Source organism: Plectropomus leopardus, chromosome 1, assembly GCF_026936395.1.
Source record: "Plectropomus leopardus strain MGB_pleo_1.0 chromosome 1, ASM2693639v1, whole genome shotgun sequence".
In the NCBI taxonomy this organism is placed as follows: Eukaryota; Metazoa; Chordata; class Actinopteri; order Perciformes; family Serranidae; genus Plectropomus; species Plectropomus leopardus.
In genome coordinates this window covers 41523818-41544115 of record NC_142176.1, presented here as the reverse complement: position 1 = coordinate 41544115, position 20298 = coordinate 41523818, and the positions used below count along the sequence as shown (strand labels likewise).

Below are 20298 nucleotides of genomic sequence, written 5' to 3'. Positions count from 1 at the left end.
AATTGTGGCAGATGCAGGCAAATAAATTTGAGTAAAGTGCCCAGCAAACTTTAAGAAATGTCAGAAATCCCTCAAAATAGGCCCTTTAGCTGTTAAATGCAGAACCAGATTAATTTAACATTAAAAAATGGTAAAACTGTGTTCCTGACTCCACAATTAGCATCTTTTCTTTCTTTCTTTTTTTTCTGCTCAGATGGCCCATTCAGTCAGCGTACATGCAACTCAACCAGCTGGTTAACTTAAGGCAGTTAAGGCAACTCTAGCATGAACACTTAAACATAAATGGATTTTTTTTTCCATTTGTACCACCAATGTCGCATCTTTTCATATAAAAACATTACAAACTATAGAATATGGTAACTTAATGTATCAATTTATCAAAACAATTCTCAGTATGATGCCTTTTTTAAATTGTAGTAGTTAATTTATTGTAAAAGACAGAAATTAAAGGTAACTTTATAAAAAAATAAATATAGAAAAAACAAAACGAAATAAATACAAATAATAAATTGTAGTACCAAAATATGTATAAAATGTGTGGTTAAAAAAATAAAAAGTGAGCATAAATCAAGTTTAGTATGCTTAATAAAGCCAATCTATCCCTTTAGGTAAAGAGAAAATGGATTTATATATTTGCCGATTGTAAGATAAAAGACAAGGATGAGTAAAGTATCTTCTAAATATACTTAAGTCTAAAAACGGATACTGGCAATTAATATTACATTATGATCTAATGTAGTGTTTATACTGAGCTAAAGACAGCATCAGCTTCTGTTTACCATGATTGGGTAACTCACTAGAGAGGTCACACACTTTTTTTCCTGGTAAAATAAGAATCCATCGTATTATCATGTTTGTGCCATTCAACAAAAATAGAGTCATTTAGTACAGCAATTTGATTACAAAACATATATTCATTCATTCATTTTCCGTAACCACTTGTCCTTGTAAGGGTCGCGGGGGGGCTGGAGCCAATCCCAGCTGTCATCGGGCTGAAGGCGGGGTACACCCTGGACAGGTCGCCAGACTATCGCAGGGCCGACACATAGAGACAGACAACCATACACGCTCACAGTCCTAAGGGCAATTTAGAGTCACCAATCAAACTGACCGGCATGTCTTTGGACTGTGGGAGGAAGCCGGCGACACGGGGAGAACATGCAAACTCCGCACAGAAAGGCCCCTGCTGACGGACCGAACCCCGTTCCAACTGGGTTTCGAACCAGGTACCCTCTTGCTGTGAGGCAACAGTGCTAACCACCAAACTTGTCATTCGTTAAGTTACAATGCCTGTTAGAAGTGGACAGTTTGTTCCAGGGCTCAATAAATGAAACTACTACTGAGGAAGGGGTGACAGTGGATGAAGTCATTACTGATACAGAGCCACCATCGCGCACAAAACTAGTAATGTGCAGGAGGACTGCAGCTAGATTACAAACCACGGATCTGCAGAGCAAAACCCACCATCAAAACAGTGCAGGTATGGACTGAGGAAGCCACTCAATGCTGCAAGACTGTTTTGAAACCACAGATTGGGGTCTGTTTGCTGAGAATGCAAGTCTGGATGAATATGCTAGCTCTGTCCTGGGTTATATTAGTTTGTGTATGAAAAATGTTACAACACAAAAGACAATAAAAGTGTTTCCTAACCAAAAGCCATAGTTTAACGTTACTGCACTACTGCAGGAGCGGGATGCAGCCTTCAAGTCAGGGGACAAGGAGGCCTACAATGGAGCAAGGAGAAATCTCCACAGGAGCAGCAGGGATGCAAAGCGCGAATACAAACAACGCATTGAAGAACACTTCGAGACCAACAACTTCCGCAGCATATGGAATGGCATCAAGGCACTGACATATTACAAAACCACCAACCTGCTGCCTGATGTCCTAAACCAGTTCTTTGCCCGCTTGGATACCCAGAGGGAGGAGGAGGCTCCACTCCTCACCCTAGCACTAGTCCTTGAGTAACATCAGGTGAGGACCATCCTGAGGGGAGTCAATGTGAACAAAGCAACTGGCCCTTATGGAGTGCCCGGGCGGGTTCTGAAAGTATGTGCTAACCAGCTTACAGGGGTGTTCACCAACATATTCAACCTGTCACTACAACAAGTGGCTGTCCCAACATCCCTCAAAACCTCCATGATTGTCCCGGTGCCCAAAAGGTCCGCTGTGAAGTGACTGAATGACTACCATGCTGTAGCACTAACGTTGTTATGAAGTGTTTTGAGAGGCTGGTGCTCGAGCACATAAAGACGGTTATACCACCTGATCTGGATAAGCACCAGTTTGCATACATGACTAACCGCTCCAAAGAAGATGCAATCATAACAGCCCTCCATCTGGCCCTGTCACACATGGATAATCCAAACACCTATGTGAGAATGATGTTTGTAGATTTAAGCTCTGCCTTTAACACGGTCATCCCTCACAAGCTGGTCACCAAACTGTACACCTTGGGACTAAATTCCTCCCTGTGCGCATGGGTCATTGACTTCCTCATGAACCACCCACAGCAGGTCAGAATGGACAAGAATGTCCTTAGGGCTGCGTGCTGAGCCCAATGGTCTTCACACTATTCACACACGACTACACTCCCATCCATCCCCTCAAATGCCATCATTAAATTCGCAGATGACACTACAGTAGTGGGCCTGATTTCTGAGCAGGATGGGACAGCTTTCAGGGGTGAGGTGGATCATCTCACCCAGTGGTGTGAAGAAAACAACCTAGTCCTCAACCCCTCCAAAACTAAGGAGATGATCATTGACTTCCGGTCGACTAAGGTCAGACAGCATGTCCCCCTCCACATTCAGGGAGAGACAGTAGAGGAGGTGGAAAACCTGAAGTTTCTGAGAGTCACACTGTCGAGCCAACTGACATGGACAAACAACACCTTACAGTTGGTCAAAAAAGCTCAACAGACTCTTTTTTCTGAGGAAACTGATGCGGGCCAAATTACCTCCAAAACTACTACTCAGCTTTTACAGAACCATCATCGAGTCCATTCTGACCAACAGCGCCTCAGTGTGGTATGCCAGCTGCACAGCTGCAGATCATCACAGCCTCCAACGCAGGGCCGGCTCTTGGCATAGGCAATATAGGCGGTCGCCTAGGGCGCCATCTGCTGGAGGGGCGCTGCCACGCCGCCAGTTGCCCTTGGCCTCGAGGGAAAATAATAATAAAATAATAATTTTCTATGCCCACTGGCGCCCTCACTTAGTGTTTTCTGTCTAGATAAAAATATATATATTAACATTACAAATAAATAAACATTGACATGTTCTTAAATTATGTGTGAGCACGTGATGTGTCGTTATTGGGTGCAGAGGTGCGGGTTAGGGTTAGGGCGCCTAGGGCACCAAATTGGGTAGAGCCGGCCCTGCTCCAACGTGTGGTGAGGGCGGCTCAGTGCATCATCAGGTTGAAGCTCTTTGGACTGGACACCCTCTACTCCCACTAACTCAAAAAGAAAGCCCACAGTATCCTCAGAGACATCACACACCCTGGTCACTCCATGTTTGAACTGCTACCATCTGGCAGGAGGTTTAGGACATCAAAGCCAAGACAAACAGACTGAGAAACAGCTTTTATCGCAGAACTGTGGCCTTCACTGCCCCACTCCGACCATAACGGACAGTGTCATACATGCACTACTGTTGCTGCCTTCTATTTATTCATTTATTTATTTCTTACAATTTTTTTTATTTCGTATTTTTTACTTTTGATGTATGCGTTTTTTGGATGTATTTTTATTCGTTGAGAGAGGCCAAACAGAGTTTCATTGTATATTTGTATAATGACAATAAAATAATTCATTCATTCATTCATTCATTCAAATGAGTTCGCATATAGTAGCCTCCATGTGAAGCCATACTCAGATCAGAAGAGGCAAAACTTGATCAACCAGGTGGTCCATAAGAAATAGTTCCTGAATTGAGCATAGCGTCAGTTCAGGCAGGCCAGAGTCAAGCGCTGCTACTGTTGATATCAGCTGATATCATGAAAGCCCTCATCAGCCGATGACCAGCTGATTCACCTCTAAGAATCTTATTCACTTAACTCACTCGCCTTATTTTAGCTGCTCTAGCCTGCCTGCTCTGCGCTGTTCCCTCTGCATCCGCTTTTGACAGCTCCTCATGACAACACCAACACCAATGCTGCCAGTGCCTGTGCTTCTACTTACCCTGCTGCTTGCCATGTCGGTTCACAATGAGGATCTGTAGCAAGTCAACTGTGTCTTGGACAGTCAATGATCCAAGACTGAGGAAGCATTGCATCCATTCGTCAGAGCTCTTGCTTGGCAGGTAAAAGTCACATTCCTCCCTGCATTGTTGACTGGCTGGTGCCCAGGCTGCTAGAGGCCTTGTTCGAGAATGATGTTCCGGTTTCATGTGGTGCCTCTCATGATGAACTCTCTGCTTTGCTCATGGCATCCAGTCATCGCTCACCAGCATGGATTCCGGGTCCCAGGCCCTCAACTCTGGTCCATCTTCCTCCTCCGCCGCGAGGCTGCCGTCCACGTTGAGGAATGATGACGTCGCCTGGCCCCGATGACATCCTTATCCTGTGGAGGATGCTAGAAAGTGCAGTCCCGATCTCGACAGGGGTCCCATTGTTTCCCCCATCTGCTACAATCTCCCCTGGCCTTAGAAACCAGATTCTTGCAGGTTATGACATTAGCCTTGTTAAGATCTTGCTCTGCTCTGATTTGAGTGATAGGCGTATTGTTGATTGTGGAGATGTGTCAATTATGCTGAAGGATAGCGACCCCTGACTGGCTAAAACTCTGACTCTTGCTGAATTTAATGTGGCTTTTGGTGTGTTCAGGGATGTGGTTTGTGAAGTCTATCCATCCCGCAGGGCTGAACTGGACACTTATCTGGCAATCATTTCTGATCTGGCCATGACTTACAAGGGAACAAATCAAATTACAAATCCTTCTCTGCCAAAGCCGCTATGTACATTCAGAGGTTCAACCAGAGACTGGACTGGTCCACCACTGATTTGGCCCTCATAAGTAGGCATTTCACTGGTCATCGGACTCTGTCCTGTTCTGTCTGTGGCTCCTTCTCGCATACCTCAAATCTGTGCCCAAAAACTGGCTGCTAGCCTTCCACCCCGGCTTTGCCTTCAACCTGGAGAGGCTAAGGTGACTCCTCTTTCGACCTCCTTGTGTTACAATTTCAATGAAAATGTCTGTAAATTCTATAGCTGTAAATATGTTCATGCATGCAGCTACTGTGGGGACGGGTATTCGAAGTCGGTGTGCCCGATACGAAACCGCCTTGCAAAAAAGGACAAGAGCAAATAAAGCTGTCGACCCCAATCAATCTCTCTGAGCTGTGGAGGGCTCTAAAAAAGCATCCTGACCAGTGTTTTGTGTCTGGTTCATGGGTTCTTGGCTGGTCTATCTTGGTTGCCTGACATGTTGTTCGCTTCGAACAATTTGCAATTTGCCTTGCAGGAGCCTGCGATAGCTGATGCCTCGCTGGAGAAGGAAGTTCAGGAGGGGTTTATGATTGGTCCATTTAATACATCACCTTTTCCTACAACTTGTATAAATCCTTTATGTATAGCTACTCGCAAATGAATTAAAAAATCGCCTTATCATTGACCTCTCTGCTCCTCATACTGACGATGCGCAAAGCAGTAACAGTCTTATTCCTTTGGCCCCCTTTTCCTTATGTTACCACTGCTGCTACCACTGATGATGCCATTAAGTTCATTAAGATGGTTGGTCAGGGGGTGTGGCTGGCTAAGACTGATATTGCTGATGCATAAAGTGATGCCTTTGCATCTTTCTCAGTGGCATCTTTTCAGTGTTAACCGGAAGGAGAAAATGTATTTTTCGGTTCGCCTCACATTCGGTTGTTGCAGCAAAATTTTCGATGCCTTGTCAGAGGCACTTTCTTGGGTCCTCTTATCCAACTGCAAGCTTCCTTTTGTGCTTCACCTTTTAGATGTTTTTCTGCTGGTGGATTATCCAACTTGGAAGCTGGATATATGTATATAGATTGGGTATTCCTCTGTCTGTGTAAAAACCGGTGGGCCCACGTCATCATCTTGAGTTTTGAGGCATTGTTTTAGACAGCGACCTGATGCAGGCCTCTCTCCCTCTCAAAAAATTTAATTGCATTCAAGAAATCCTGAACAAAGCCCATGAGGCACCGGTCATGTTGAAGAGGGAACTGCTTTCCTTGCTTGGCCATTTAAATTTTGCTATGCATGTTGTTCCCCAAGGCTGCTCCTTTATTGAATGCAGGCTGCAGGTCTGAGCTCCGATTCTGGTCCCTCCTGTGCGAGGATTGAAATGGCATTTCTTTCTTTTATAACGATGATCCTGAAACTTCACCTGCTCTTAAGCTTCATACAGACGCGGCCACTTCCGTTGGTTTTGTTGGTTTTTTTTTTTACTAAAATCAATGGTTTGCTGATGTATGGCCAAAAGAACTGTCATCACTGCAAACCAGTGTTTCTTCTATTGCACTTATGGAGTTGTACCCAATAGTTATTGCTTGTCTCTTCTGTTTTGCTGTGACAATAAAGCAACTGTTAATATCATTAACAAAGGGCGCTCTTCAGTTCCATTTATTTATAGATTCATGAGGCGCTTTACCTGGTGTTCCGTATTGGGTAATTTTATTATTCAGGTGGTTCACATTCCTGGCCTGGACAACAAGATTGCTGATTCCCTGTCTCGATTTGAATTTCAGAAATTTTACCACCTGTGCCCAGAGGCGGCGCCATCCAGCCTGATCTGCCCTCCATTCGATCAAACAGTGCTAGATTAAGTGCAACTCTGCATTTCTATATGCTGTCCGCATCTCGCTATATGCGCTCCGGCTTAGCAAAATCCACATTAAAGATGTATGATTCTGCATGGTCTGACTTCACCTCTTTTTGTGCCACCTTCTCTGTAACTGTTTTGCCTGTAAAGATATCCATTATATGCGCCTTTATAGTCCACTGCTTCAATGTGCGGAAAATTCAGCCCTACTCAATCAAAGAAATTGTTGCAGGCATACAATTTCACCTGCGCTGTTTGGATCCATCCAAAAGCAGCCTGTGTGAAAATCCGTCAATCCATCTCCTGCTAATTGGCCTTAAGATAGAGAAACTGCATGATTTCACACTTAAGGGCAGGCTGCTTTGGTCCTTAGTGTGATTTGTTATTAGAAACAGTATTTCTCACACCCTTTTATGGCTATCTCAGAGGTGGTGAATTCACTTCACGCATGGATGCTTTTTATCCCTCACAAGACCTCACCATAGCTGATGTTAAGATTAATGTGCTCTATTTTTCGATTTTCCTGAAGCATTCGGAGACCGATAGGGCCAGGGAAGGATAATCAATTCTGATGTCTGAAAATAATACTGCTTTTTGTCTTATGTCTTCCATGAGGCGTTACTTGAAAAGTCAACCTAAAGCCAGTCATGATGAGCCTCTCTTTACCACGGAGAAGGGGAAACCAATATCCAAAGCCTGTTTTGCCTCACATCTTCTTCTCCTCTGCCAATACTGCGAGCTTCCTCCAGATCGTTATAGAGCTCACTCCCTTCGCATAGGAGCAGCAACAACTTCTTCATCCATCACTCCTGTGTCAACGCTCAAAGCTATGGGTCGATGGTCATCATCAGCCTATGAATGCTACCTCAGGCCTGAGGCACCAGCTGTACTAGATGCTCAGAAAACTATGAGTGCTCTTTGAATTGCTGGCTTCAATAAATGTTAAGAATATACATGATCATTTATAGCCTTTTTTGTCCTTAATTTGTTACTTAGTAGTTAGCCTAAATTCATCATAATTATTTTCCTTTCCACTCAATTTGCATCTTAGCTCCTCCTGCTTTGTTTTTGTTTTGCTGCTGCTCTCTCTGCCTCAGGCCTTCCTCGTATGCACAGGAACGTGTGCTGTTCCTGCTTAATGATTTCCATGTAAGCACATGGAAGGGCAGGGGAACCCCAGAACAGAGCCATACCGCCATTTATAAATAACTGCAAAAATTCTAAATATTTATAACTGCGAACAAAGCTAAATATAAAAGCTAATAAGAAGTGTTTTTCTTGACTACGTGGCTCTGACTAAACTAAGTTTCAGGTACATACAGGATGAAAAACTAAAGACTGTTACTTTAGTCTGTCACTCAAGGTGATTTGCTTAAATTGTCACATTTAGCCACTGGAAGCTGACCATATTCATAATTCCACATGGATTATACTGCTTTGAATCACTGCTTTTGGAGTGACATCCTTACCAGAAATATTCCAAAGAAAGATGCAAAAACTGCAGGATATGACAGCCATCTACATGGATAACATTTTGGTATTTGGAGCCATGGTGGAAAAACATGACTGCTGTCAATAAAAGGTAATGACTACCATCCATGAATCAGGTCTGAAACTTAACCACCAGAAATGTAAGATCTCTTCACTTTTAGGCCATGTCATCAGCCAGGGTGGAATCGCACCATGTCCAGAGAGGGTCTGTGCTATCATCGCCTTGAAAACACCCAAAAATGCATGAAAGTTGAGGAGACCCTCTGTAGGTGGGTTTCAGTTACAGATTTGCGCAAAACTCATTTAAAATATTTCAAATAATATTTTCAAAATGTTGATAAAACACAATTGCGAGATGACTGCATTTCCATAGAAACAGAATGTTGAGCTCATGTCATTGGGATGGTCACACTAGGCTGGCATTAACATGCACATTTTATGATATAAATGAGAAATCCAGAGATAGATTGCAATTTAATACCAGGAAGACATTAGGCCTTTGTTACACAATGGTATTTTTTCACTTATATGGTGCTATCAAGTTTTCTGTCGTTCTAATTTTAGATGTTTTTCTCTTGCTGCTACACTTTCACATTCATTTTATTAGGATGTGTATTTTTGTAGATCCACTGTGTTTTATTACCTGTGTAGGTTCCCTCCACTCTTCCCTGGCTCCACATTAGTGTCTCTGTCCTCTGTCTGGACACTGTTATCAGCCATTTGTGGTGCAGATACGTCCTCAGTGGGCCCTGTGGCTACACACATCCTCCAAATACTACTCTCCTGTAACAACACACACACACACACACACACACACAAACACACACACACACACACACAAACACACACACACATACAGTGAACGAGTATGACGGTACCTCTATACTGGGAGGTAGCAAGCTTTATGAGGAGAGGTGTGGACTTGAGTCAGACTCAAATCACAATTTGATAAAAGTGTGACATGATTCAATTTATTTCCCTTAATTTCTTGTTTCCCCTGTATGTAATTCGCAACAAATGCATAAGCGGCGCTGCTACAGTATGTAAAACTGTCCCCAAATGCAACTCACTATCTCTACTTGAGCAGCCAAAGTAGGTAAAGAGCACACATATACCTCTAAAATAACTTCACTGGACTGGCGATTGGGACAAACTGTATCTCACAATGAACATTCACTGGGATTCAGCTGGGATTTATACTTCACTGCACTGAATTGACTACAGTGTAGACTCTGATACGTGCCCTACGCCATAGCCTGACATGCACCTTTCCAGAGATGTAATGTGTTCCTTTTTACCAAGGAAACTATAAAAGAAGGAAAACTCATTTTATCAGTGTTTGAATTTTGCAGTGATGCCAGAATTTGGAGCTTGTTACTGCAGTTTATGATCACATCAACTATCTTGAGTGAGGCAACAGCAACAGTGTTTCATTGGCTATTAAGATGTGCCCAGATTATTAAAAGATATAATGTGTTCATTAAGTTTGGTACTTAGGTATTTCCTTTATGTCACATACTTTAAATATGTAGCAATCACATGGTGAACATGTTATTATGTGAAACAAAGAAATCACATAGAAATACAATCACTGATGAGCATGAATCATACCTTGACCATGTTCTTGAAATCACTCTGTTTATGACAACATGTCTCTATTGACAAAGACTTAATTTATAAACATCTGTTTGGCTGGAATGGATTTCATCTCAACATGAAAGCCAAAAGGACCTGACTATGATATTGTTTCAGTCTGGTAGGTGATTAAGAGTGATGGATGTTCAACCCAGCATGAATTAGCCCCAGAGGAAAAGCAATGCCCCATTAAATTACTGTTGAGCTCAGCTTCGGTCAGGGTTGTTTAGCAGCTTGGGCTCGAGTCCATACAGTGGTACAACAGACAGCTGTGAAAACTCACTGTAATCGGCATGCATTCCCTGTTGTTGATGGTTAATATATAATTTAATGTAGCTTTTCTCAGTAACATCTGACTTGGCACATTTGAATCTTGTGTTATGTTTTGGATATCTTTAAGCTTATGTACTGTACTTTGTGTTATGTAAGCATGCTAACATGCTAAGCTACGATGGTGACCATAGCATCAGCATGTTTACAATGTCGTTGTGATCCTGCACATGTAGCTGTATGATTTCTTTTTTACAGTAGGATGCAGTTGCTTCAGTTTTCATTAAATGATTCATTATTCATTATATATCATTTTGAGATAGAACAAGTAAATTAAAATCACCTAGTTTAAGAACCCCGAGTGCACCTATAGGGCAGGGATATGGATGGGTCCCACAAACATCTGACTTTCGTGCAGGAGTCCGAAGTTTGCTTCCTTAGTGAATGCGTGTGTGTTTTTTTCCTACACCTTACCATGTGCCTCTTTTTCCTTAACCTAACTGTCTGTGACTTTGTTGCCTAATTCCAACCATTGTGACGCTCCACGTCGGTTGCCACGTGCTGTTGTGTAAACATAAGGTCTGTGCTGCTTCATCATACCATGTGCATTTGTTGACATCTCTGTAATGGCATCCTGGAGTGCTGATGCAGAAGGATACCTAAAACGTCATAAGTAGATGCAGAAGGTCACTGACAGAGCTGCACCATGTGACAAGTTGGGATGAGAGCGTGTGTGAACTGAGAATACAATGAATAGCCCTTCCTGCAGCTTTCTGTTGAGGAAAATCAGGTTCTAGAGAGATTTTGAAGGCTAATAATCAATTAACATCCAGGGCAACGTCATGATGAATATATCAAAGGTGAATAACTATGTTTCAGTGGAATAGATATGCTCAGAATAAAAAAGTTTTTTAAAAAGATGTGATGTAGACTGACGAAAACAGATCTTTCTGACATCCAACGGTACCTGCTTCAGCCTTCTCCACTGTAGACAAAGAACTGATAACCTGCTGCCACTCGCTGTTCAAGGCCTCTCTGGTGCTGAACATGAAATATTAAAAATTCTTTCTTCTCACCATATAAAAATGGTCTAAGAAGAGGAGTGGTCATTGATTTTAAATTTGATTCAGTTTAAATTCATATCTGAAAAAGTGAATAATTTGTAGACAATGCATCGGTTTAAGATTCAGAGATCCAAAATAGGTCTGAAAGGAAGAATACAGAATGAAACCCCTTCTGTCTTGAGTGGGGACATCAGAAACAGCCTGTTTCTTTTTAGTGAACAGTATCACAAACCATCAGGAAACGTTTCTGCTAAAGAGCTCAGTGGCTGAAGAAAAACAATTTATACAAGTTTGTTTCGATCTCACTCTCTCTTGACTTTAGCTATTTGTTTAATTTCCTCACTGACATTTCTCCTCTCGTGTGCTGAGCTGAACAGCCAGTCATAGTGAATTCATTCACCTGTGGGCAGGAGTGAGGCTGATTTAACATGATGTATCTGCTAAAAAAAAAAAAAAAAAAGAAGCCAATAGTGCTGAAATGGGTCAATGGAGCTGGACATACCAAACCAACCAGGGACGCTCACTGACACACAAATATTGACCTACAGCTTGGTGTGTCAGGGCCATTACACCTTGGCCAAGAGAGGAGCAGTGTTTCAGAGTCTCCATCAGAGCTGCTGGGGAATATGGGGCAGCAGTCTGAGCGATGGGTGCTGTGTGCCGATGCTATGCTACATGAAGGTCTGCTTTGGCAGTGAGGCTGGAACATGTCTGTCAATGAAGAGGTTGCAGAAGTGGTGTCTCCATCTTTGGAGAAAGTTGATCAGTGGATCATCTATCACTGAAGAGTTGAAGGATGCTGACGCTGTAATACAGCATCTATGTGTACTCTGGGCTCTGCATGTATTAGGGTAGGCAGATCCTGATTGGCAGGCTATGTTTATGCAACTTTCAGTGGGTGAATGTGTGCTCATGATAAGAGGAGAGTATTACCAACATGTTCTCATCCCAACTCGTTACATATTGACAGTTTGTCAGCGGACTTTTGCATCTACATATTACGCTCTAAGTAACCTTCTGCGTCTCCTGTTGATGTTCTGGGATGCCGCTACTGTGACCTTTGTGCTTATATTTTGTAATTACAGAAAAGCGTTTCAACCTGACGCCATCTAGCAGTGTGTCGTACAAATGCGGCAGGCTCTGTTGGGCCGTGCTCTCAACTAATGCCCCTCGTCCATGTATCATGCTGCCACGGCAGATGCCATCTGACCATCCGCCAGAGTATAATAATACTGTGACTGGTTCTGTCCGGCACGTTCTGAGCTGAGACTGTCAAGCAGAGTATCATGTGGATGTGAAAGGTGGCTTTGGCATGAGGATCTTAGACCAAAAGCACTGTAAAAGTGACGGTATATGATGACTTAGGACTGATATTACCCACAGAGGAGTCCTGTAGAGGGCAGAGCCTGTGTGAGATATAACTTGTATCTTGCTCAGTTTAAAGTAGAGTAAGGGTGGGAAAGTTTACAATTAGTCTAGCAATATAGTATTATATATTTTTTTAAATGCACCAATGCATAAGTAGACATACCTTGATGCTGAAAGACCTCCTCACGCTCCTGCTAGTCTCCCTGAGTGTGGTGGTGTGATGCATGTGGTTGTCTGCCTCAATGCGTCCTCTTTGCTCCAGGGCTGATTGCTGGGTTGTCTTCCAGTGTCCATTCCTTGTATCTCCGTACCCTATGAGATTCCCAGCAGTCATGTCCGTCCTGCAGCCTAGACCCCATGTCATGCACCCGTCTGACATTCCCCCAGCATGCCTCTCTTCTGGACAGTCATCACTAGTCTTCGAGTGACACAGGATTAGAGACCTGGACAGGGTCAGTCAAAGTCTGAAAGTCAATTTCTGTTATTAATGACACAAAAAGCAATCATTCTAGACTGTGAAATGGGAGTTATGCATCCATAAGCTTCTGGAAGTACATGCTGTATCAGAACTAAAAACTAAAATAAAAAGTATTCAATCTAGTACTGTATTTCTGGTCATCAAGTAAATCAATATGCAACACATTCTAGACTATGAAATTACATTTCAGTTATAAGCCATCACTAAATGGCAATCAACAGAGCACATGACCCGGATCACTCCCCCCACCCATCTTTCTCTCTACTCCCATCTTTCAGTTTTCTGGAGGCACACATAATACCCACAAGCAAATATCCACTTTGGGAAAAACAAAAATCTATCTGTCTCTATCTTTGTCTCTATCCATCAAAAAGATCAGCCAGTAAAGAAAGCTACATGCAATTTCTGCCAGTCAAGAGCTACTCAAGCTAACTGTGTAAGTGTGTCCTGAGCTTCCTGTGCAGCTCTAGAGGAAGCCTGGGAGTGGTGCTGGTACCTGGAGAGCATGGCCAGCTTCTTGGAGTGGTGGTTGTGCCTGCTGGTTGGATTGTTGCTGCTGCTTTTCCCTTGCTCCCCGCGTCTCCTTTCCATCCTCCGAGCAGCCGCTGTGCTGGCTCTCCTCCTCTGGTGGGAGTATCCCTGAGGCATGGCTGTCAGAGTGTGTGTATGTGTGTGCACAGAGAGCTTGGGAACCATCTCACTCCTCCCAGCCGGCCCAAAGCCTAATGTAGATAGACGCTCTGGAGGGCAATTAGAAAACTCAGTTAGGACAGTCTGACTGCATCCGTGTGTGTAAGTGTTCTGAGAAATTGCTGAGGCAAATGTGGAGGCTAGTGGAGATAAAAGGGCTTTTCTTTCCCTGCTTTAAAAAAAATAGTCCTCATGACTGCATCTTAATCAGATGCTGCTGAGAGAGGAGTTCCTCCACGCACATCATGACAAACAGTCTGAAATGACCTTATAACATGGAACATGCACACAAAAACAGCAACTGGGGAGGTAGTAGAGTCTTACCTTTAGCTCAGTCATGTTTTAATTGACACACAATCTATCTGAGAGAATGGTGTTAGCTATGGTGTGCTGGTTCTATGAATGGGCTGGAGAGAATGATGGTTTGTATATTTCAGTGTGCTATAGGATGATCCTCAAATGCATTATACATGCCAGTGGAGATGCTCTCTCATATTTGCTGTGAGCACTTAGTAAATGTGCAATGTGCAGAGGCTCTTTAACTGAAACCCATAAGCCCCCCCCCCCCGACAGCCAAGCAGGCAGGGCCTGACTGGTCAGTATATTCAAGCAGTTCCAGAGCTGCGTGCAATGTTGAGGCTTCATTTGCCTCAACCATTTCCATTTTCTGACTGAGAGCTTTTCACACTGTCTGAATGCTAATTAACTCAACCTTTGTGGCGACTGTCACTGTAGTTTTTGGTGATGATGTGTAAAAGACCTCTCTCTCTCTCTCTCTTGCTCATAAACAGCTTTCTGCTGCTTCCAGTTTTGTGAAGATAGGTATGAAGATACGATAAGATAAGTCTAATTCTGTTTTTTGAGATGTTCACAGTGTCGTACCAGACATACAGAACTACATGCTCAACTAGGAGTGCTTGAGAGTGGCAAAAATCATAATCACAATTGTATTTAGTCAGTACTGTAATTAGGACTGGGGGGATTCATTGACATAATCTGCGTCATCAGTTGAGGAAATACGCATTTGCAAAGTGTACCTTGGCACATTGCTAAGTAAACTGCACCTGTTGGGTGTGTGGGTTCCACCAGAGAGCGAGCAGCTCATGGCTGGCTGCAGCTACAATGACTTTTCACAGGTGCACAACTGCTATTCATAGACACCTGAAGCCAAAGCACCTTGGAGTGCTTTGTTAAGACGGCAGCAAGACAGCATTGTACTTTTCATTTCATCCACACCTAAGCATGATATACTAGGATAATCAACACATAGAACACATCTCTGGTTGGAGTAGTCTGATCAATGCCACAGATGTTTCAGCGTACAACACCTAACCAGCTGTTTTACATTTTCTGTTTACTTTAGAAGGTAGATTTATTTAGGTTTATTTTAAAACATAGTTTAAGAAAAGGGGATACTTCTGTATCTTTTTCCAGATGGGTGTCAGGGTGAACAGATTGTGGCTAGGGTGGCTGCTGCCTGTTAACAAGTGAGAAACCTTAAATTAACATTACAGACTGTTGTTACAGTGTGTAAGTTGTTTCAGTTGATTCCCTTGCCCCCTATTAATGCAAAAATGCATTTACCAGTGATTATCTAAACTGTACGTTACCGTAGTGATGAAATGAATTCATGTCTTAACCATTTTAAGTTCTAAGTATTAAAGATTGTCAGGTTCAGTGAAAAGGCTGCTGTGATATATAGTGATAATGTTGATGTATGCTGTTTGTCACAGCAATGCTTTGAATTTGAGGTCCAGTATTTTTCTAATCAATCATCTGACAAGTAGGGTTTATTAGATTTATTATTATTAGTAGTAGTAGTATTGTTGTTGCTGTTTATATTGATATTATAATTAAAAAAAAACATAACACAGAAATGACAGGAATATTAGCCTTATTTTAAAGATTAAGCTGTTATCTTTTATTTTAAGGGTGATTGAATAAAGTTTTAAATAAAAGTTTTAAAGTTTTAAATATTAACGAGACAAGATATAATTTATTATTTATTTTTGGTTAAATAAATTGTTACATTAATATTGTAATTAAAAATAATCTATGGAATATTAGTTGATAATCAAACGATTATCAAACGAAATAATCAATAATCATGATTGTTTAACAGGATTACTCACTGATTTGAAAAATATGCATTCACTGAACTTTTCTTAAACTTAAAATGTAATTCAGTTGTAGATGGTTCATTGACCATGATTCTGCCAATGACAGACAAAGCACTCAAAGATGTGCATATTGTCAAATAACTTTGACCATGCACTGATGTTCAACCACATGCACAGTATATGAGCATGGTTGATCTGCAGTGAATTAAACTCTAGCATTTGGCATAGTGTGAATCTGCAGTGGGAGGCTGCCTGAGCTATGGAGGGCATTTGCCCTCCAATCTATTTTTGTCTTGTTCCACTAAACCCCTTTTTGGGGGGTTGCCTTGTAAATTTAATGTCTTCAGCCATCCTGAGAGCTTTGTAATATAATGAGAGCTCAATGGGCTGGATTTGGAGCATTCAAAGTGGCAACAGAGTATTTTTTTTTCAAATGATTAGATGATCTGAAGAAACGCTCAATCTAACAAGAAAGTCGCCAAGTTTGTGACACTAAACAAACAGCTGTAAAGGAAAGGTCTACACTGCATTTCTAACACAAGACAAAACAAGAGCATCATTGTGAAACAGAATATGGCAAAATAATCATTTTATCTTGATTCTTTGGTTCAGTCAAACTTAACAAAACAAAATTAATTGTCCAGCCCTACACTGAACCCTGGTTAATCATAGCTCGCCATCTTTCATGACTTGCTAAATGTGTAGATGATCATGGTGGAGGTGCCAGAAACTGACTTCATGGTTTTGCCTGACTCAACCAGCAACAATTTTCCCTTTGCTCCACCATATTAATGGCGAGTCTTCCGTGGTCCTATTGGTTAATGTCAAGGAACAAGTTGTTCATACTAGGCAAGAAGTAAACAAATGCAGACCTGCTAGGTTTTTTTTTTGTTTGTTTTTTTTTGTCAGTTTGTTGAGTCTGGCCATTATCAGACTGATATTATGTTTTCTTATCTCAGGATAACACAAAAGATGTAGGCTTAAGAGTTTGGAATTGAAAATGAGACACAAAAATGAGGTGAGACTTGACTTGCTAGAAAATCAGAGAGGTTGACATTTATGGGAATTATGCAACAGACTGTTTCCAACCAGGAAATAATGTCCCGTAATTTCTGAAAACAGTAAATTGTCTTTTTTACACATCCAATATCCAACTAATATCCAACTGTAGCTTTGGAGCATGACTAAAAACTTAATAAGAAAAAAGAAATGTTGAAAAGTTAAAAAAAAAAAAAAAAATTTAAAAAAAGTTTTTTCCATGTATTATAATTATAATAATTTTACTTATTTTCTCTAAATGATTTTTTTGTGATCACTGATTTACAAAGACACACTTTTGTTCCTTTTACTGCTGCACAACTGCAACCAAGACTAACATTAGACTTCCTGACTTCCTTCAAATTACTTTTTTACCTGACTGCTGATAAATATGTTAAGTTGACATTGGTGTTAAATTAAAAAGTATGTACCACTAAATACTGCTCAAATGTATTGACATTTAGATGTTAAATGTACCTGCACTTGTATGGCACTTTTCTAGTTGTTCAACCTCTAAAAATATTTTACACTACGCATTCACCCATTTACACACACATTCACACACCGGTGGCCAAGGCTACCGTCCATGGTGCCACCTGCTTATCAGTTTTTAACCATTCACACACTGATGAAACAGCCATCAGGAGCAATTCGGGCTTCAGTGTCTTGCCCAAGGATACTTTGACACTAAAAAGAGCCGAGGATCAGTCTGCCAACCTTCCTCCTGAGCTACAGCCACCCTAAATCATGTCCAACAAAAGAAATCTACACTGATGGGGGTCTAATATCTTGTTTCAGTTGCATCTTGTAGTATCTGGCATCAATGCCCAGCCCAAACTGGCTTACAAGGCAGACTACCAGTTCCCATGTAAGGTGTGAGACCAAATATACAAATTATATGAGCAGTATTTTCTGTGTGCCTTCATATTTATAGCATGTATTATTAAGTCTAGTTTGCCTAGTTTTTCAAACTTTAGAAATAAAATCATAGTCCATACTTTAGTCCAATTTTTCATTTTCATCAAACCAAAATAATTCAGGATTTTTGTTTTAAAACTCCTGTGATGTCAGCCGAAGTACAGAGAGAGTCCAGCTTTCCTCTGACACAGTGTCCATTCTGTGACTGTGGTGGCTCACAGCAGTAACACTGTTCACTACGAAAACATGGAGGGAGAGGAAAAATGAGAGAGGGAGAAGAGTGGGTAGCATTGGTCACATTGACAGGTGTGTTTGGGAAAGAGGCTGCATAAACAGTGTGTGTACACATGATTGAATATTCATGTGTGTGTGTTAATGTGTACACGTACTTTTTGAGGCTGTGACTCCAGCCGAACAGAGCCTGATTGAGAGGAGGCAGAGGGCGGGGCTCAACAGCGTGTGTTTTTTTAGTTTTCACCGGGGATTATTCAGTCTGTGACAGTGCGGACAGACAGAAGACAGCCAATAAAAGACACCTGAAGGGAGTCATGTGATGAATAATCCTTCACCTTTACAATGTGTACAATCACTAAGATTATTCAGTCCTTGGCAGACCTTGAATTCTTGTTACACAAATGATCTCACACTCTTCAGGGAGGCTCGGCCACTCTGGCCTCTGTGTCAGTGTGGAATGGCACTGCATGCTCTGTGAAGCCATGTGGTTGTATCTAAGCCTGGCCCTGTGGGCTGATGCTCGGCTGTGGGGAAAGCAGAGAGGAAGCCCTGCCCATCCACGGCTGGAACCGTTGAGCTATTTGTGTTCTAAAGGTCACCTTGGAACGCACTAACACAATGTTATGTAATTTGTGTTCTCATGACTTGTGCAAGTGGGTCCATGAATCTACACACACACTTTGGTTATTACACCCATCCAGCCCTCAGGCCAACAAATGCATTATTTAACTTGCCTGTTCTGTAACTAATTTTGATAGTTATGCAATACTCAGAAACAACATTTTCTCTTTTACTTTCTCTTTTACTTTCTTCTCAGATAATCTCTATAGTCATTCATGTCAACTTGCACACCAGTCTGAGAGACAGACAGATTTATTGCACCAGTAAGTCCCCGTTAAAAACCCTTTAGTGTTGGAAGTGGAAGTCCTACTCACCATTATGGATTGTGTTGACATTCAGCCAGTATCTGTAGCTTCTACTGAAGATGCAAACAGAGATTCACAAGATGGATCCACTCCAGATCAACCGGTAGAAGTCCAGACAGACCATCAGGTTAAAAAACTGACGCACCACTCAGAGCATGGCTTCCTCACTGCATTTCATCTGGGGTAATGTGCCTGTACCTCGTCTCCTCCTCCATCCTCCTCCTCCCTCCTTGTCCTCCCCCTCTGTCTGGAGAACACAACAGTGTCTCTCAGTAAGGCATGGCTCCCCAAATCACTGCCCCTTTCCTGTGAGCCAGCTCCAGAGAAGAAAACACGCCGCACTCAGCTGAGCCTGACCTCACACCTACTTTGAACCACACACTGGTTGCAGTCTTTTCTAGGGTTCTGTAAGTATGTGTGTGTATACCCACAGTGTGTGCAGGTATATATATTAGGATGAATACCTTCTCTGTGATCCACTCCAATTTACACATAAACACACACCTCTTATTAGAGTGTGTATGTGTATGAATCTAGTGTGTAGTCTGGATCAGTTTTTTTGGAACTGTAGCACCAGCCATTGAGCAATTCTGGGCTGATTTTTGTGGAGGTTGTGAATGAACTACTCTGCAGGTCAGTTGCAGGGGGTGCAAGACACTCATTGACGTACATGCACATGAATTAAGAACACAAACACCAGCTATAGAATTAGCTATACTAATTCTACTGCATCAGTTATGCAATGCTAAGTCTACTCAGCACACATGCTGTAGATACTCAGTCTAACACAAGCATTCTCAGTCTCACAAAGAGGGAGGTTAGTGAGGAGCACAGGCAGGGCAGGGCGAGGGGAGAGTAGAGGAAAGGAGAGTAAATGTTTGTCATACACAGCATGATCATTGACAAAAATATCTTTGTTGCATTTTTTCATGATTTTCAGTTGTTTGGAGAGCTGAGTTTTGGGCAGATTAATGGTGTGTTTGCTGATATACAACAGAAAGTCAACTGTCAAACTGACGGTGCCTAGGGTGTTGACATAACAGTACAGTACAGACACGAGGAGGCAAGTGCTTTAGCCCATAAATACATAATTCTGCTTCACATTCTGCTTCAAAGGAAGAATGATGTATTTTGTTGAACACAAGCAGCTATTCTGTTGAGCAAAAGCATGTTATAAAAAGAAAATATTATTTAAAACAAAAAAAAAAAAACACCTGCCTGTGGTAAGTGACTTAGATCGTGCAGACAAATGTATTTGTTTAAAGTTTTGTTAATATTA

The 20298-nt window shown here is 41.9% G+C and overlaps 1 protein-coding gene and 1 pseudogene across 2 annotated transcripts in view; one reads left to right on the top strand and one right to left on the bottom strand.

Annotated features, from left to right (window-relative positions):
* Window positions 1-19227, bottom strand: part of il16 (interleukin 16) — a 61120-nt gene extending 41893 nt beyond the window's left edge. For both annotated transcript variants that reach the window (XM_088081258.1, XM_042484815.2), the window contains exons 1-4: window positions 19029-19227; window positions 13590-13833; window positions 12779-13058; window positions 8922-9061 (exon numbers count right to left, since the gene is read on the bottom strand). In XM_088081258.1, coding sequence (XP_087937384.1) covers window positions 8922-9061; window positions 12779-13058; window positions 13590-13789 — 620 coding nt within the window. In that variant the 5' untranslated portion in view covers window positions 13790-13833; window positions 19029-19227. The remainder of the gene's footprint in view (window positions 1-8921; window positions 9062-12778; window positions 13059-13589; window positions 13834-19028) is intronic.
* LOC148190472 (uncharacterized) lies at window positions 4957-7709 on the top strand (annotated as a pseudogene).
* Window positions 19228-20298: the final 1071 nt, after the last annotated feature.